The sequence below is a fragment of the Brassica oleracea genome, chromosome C9 (assembly GCF_000695525.1).
Source record: "Brassica oleracea var. oleracea cultivar TO1000 chromosome C9, BOL, whole genome shotgun sequence".
Lineage (NCBI taxonomy): Eukaryota > Viridiplantae > Streptophyta > Magnoliopsida > Brassicales > Brassicaceae > Brassica > Brassica oleracea.
In genome coordinates, this window is record NC_027756.1 from 33,496,586 (window position 1) to 33,498,755 (window position 2,170).

The 2,170-nt window shown below is 41.2% G+C and overlaps 1 protein-coding gene across 1 annotated transcript in view; it reads right to left on the bottom strand.

Annotated features, from left to right (window-relative positions):
- Window positions 1-1,018: 1,018 nt before the first annotated feature.
- LOC106314837 overlaps window positions 1,019-2,170 on the bottom strand; it is a 1,827-nt gene continuing 675 nt past the window's right edge. The window contains exons 2-3 of the mRNA XM_013752652.1: window positions 1,607-2,146; window positions 1,019-1,549 (exon numbers count right to left, since the gene is read on the bottom strand). Of these exons, the coding sequence (XP_013608106.1) occupies window positions 1,019-1,549; window positions 1,607-2,146 (1,071 nt within the window). The remainder of the gene's footprint in view (window positions 1,550-1,606; window positions 2,147-2,170) is intronic.

A 2,170-nucleotide genomic window follows, 5' to 3' on the forward strand; every position in this document is an offset into this window, starting at 1 on the left:
ACACATATACGACACGGCTGTGTTATAAAAACGATAAGACTGAGTCAAATACTTAATAAAGTACAAAACAACATAAGTCAAGTACAAAACAACAACATAAGTCAAGTACAAAATAACAAACACAGGTTCAATTAGCCAGCAAACTGCTCATCACAGTATTTCCTCCTTCATCGAGGATATCTGCTGCCATCTTCATCCGTAAACCTTGAATATTTTTATCGTTTATCCCATCAAACGTTACACCAAGCGCTAGACACTCCAAAAACTTCAACGAATACACCCCACAATCGCCAATCTGGGTGTTTTGTGGAGTGTATCTTTTGTTCATCCTTCTGAATGAGAACTTCTTCTTACTAGGGACTCGGATATTGGCAGGAATATGATCACCCAACATAGCGAGAATCATGTGCGTCAGCGGTTTAAATGAATTTAGAATTCTCTGCTCACTTTCGGGGGTTTCCTCTCCAAAGATTGGATCGTAGCAATCAATTTTCTCCTTCTTCAGATCCACATGATACGCAACCCAGTGATTTTCGCTGGTTTGAAGACATCCGTACAAGTGATCCACATCTTTATACCACTTCAAGTTTGTTGGACATTGATCGGGAAGCTTACCCTTTAACATATCTTCATAACCATTGCCTTTGAACATGAACATACTAGGTTTTATCTTGAACTGAGTGAAATCGTGTATCAAAAAACTTTGCCACCAAACGTCAATGAAGGCAATCCGCTTGGACCAGAATGGAGTGGGATCTCGCATGGACCTTTTAATGAGGACGTTCATATAAGCAGCGACATGCTACACAAATAATATTAAAGTCAGCCGTGATATAATAAAAGAATATGTAAGTCAGCCGTAATCAAATATATAACTCAGCCGTAATATAATAAAAGAAAATATATAAGTCAGCTGTAATCAAATATATAACTCAGCCGCAATATAATAAAATTAATATATAACTCAGCCGTACTAAAGACTTACATTATCAAACACCCATCCATATTCCTTTCCTGGTCACGGTCTTTCATGGATGAGTATGCTGTAGAAGTCACTCTCATGATCAGCTGAGAGGACTGCTGGTTTATCTGCTGGTGCTGGTGGTTTGGGTGGAATTCCCTTAATGTGTTGCATCAGTTTTTCGAATAGCACCAGATCAACAGGTGCTAGAGGGTCATATATTACTGATGAAGGAGTAACATTCTTCCTCATGCACGTCGTTCCATTCTCTCCTACGTACGGAAAAACTCCTGGTGAAGAAACTGTCGTCATTGAAAACCCTTTTGGAGATAACCGAACACTTTTCTCCCGATATTCCTTAATTACGGCAGATATAACCACTTCAGATCTCTCAACGTCAGACTCTGGCGCGAATTCGTTCTCTTCTGCAACAAGTGCGTCAGTCACATCAGCAAATACACTGTCCTCTCCAGATTTTTGTACCTTGCATCTTGTTACACCAGAACGCGGTGGAGTCACCTTTTTGTTCTTTGACTCAGCCTGTTTTTGCTTCTTTAGCTCAGCCTCTTGCTTCTTCTTTAACTCAACCTCTTTTTTGGATGCCTCAGCCTCTTTTTTCTTAGACTCAGCCTCTTTTTTCTTAGCCTCAGCCTTCTCCTTCCTCTTCAACGCATCATCTGCCAGTGCTACTTTTTTCTTATCAGCGGCATCCTCATCCTTAACAGTACGCCTGCCCCTACAGCCGCGTCCATAGGCTAGAACCTTAGCATCCTTATCATCCTTAGTAGCCTTTGCAGGAGAAACTACTACGAAATCAAGATGTTGACTATCAAGATCAGTAGCTTTAGCGACATTACCAAACTCCTCAGCCAAAGTCCTTTTGACCCCTGATTCCTTATCAAGCTCCTTGGCCAAATTCTTTTTCGGTCCAAAAACCTTACCAGGAGTCGCAGCTAACGCTGGACTATTGACAGACTTCTGCTGCGTTTGAACCAGCGGTGATGCCAACGATAAAGATTTATCTGCTGATGGTGGAGAGGGGTTATCATTGTTTTCGGGAATTTTCCCAACTCCCAGAACTTTCAGACGCTCCTCCAGTAAAGCTTTCACCCTGTCATCAATGGTCTTTTGGTCCATCAATGGTCTGTTCCGGTCTAACTTGTAAGCTTCCAACCGTGAATCAATCTGATCAAATTTTCTGGAAATATT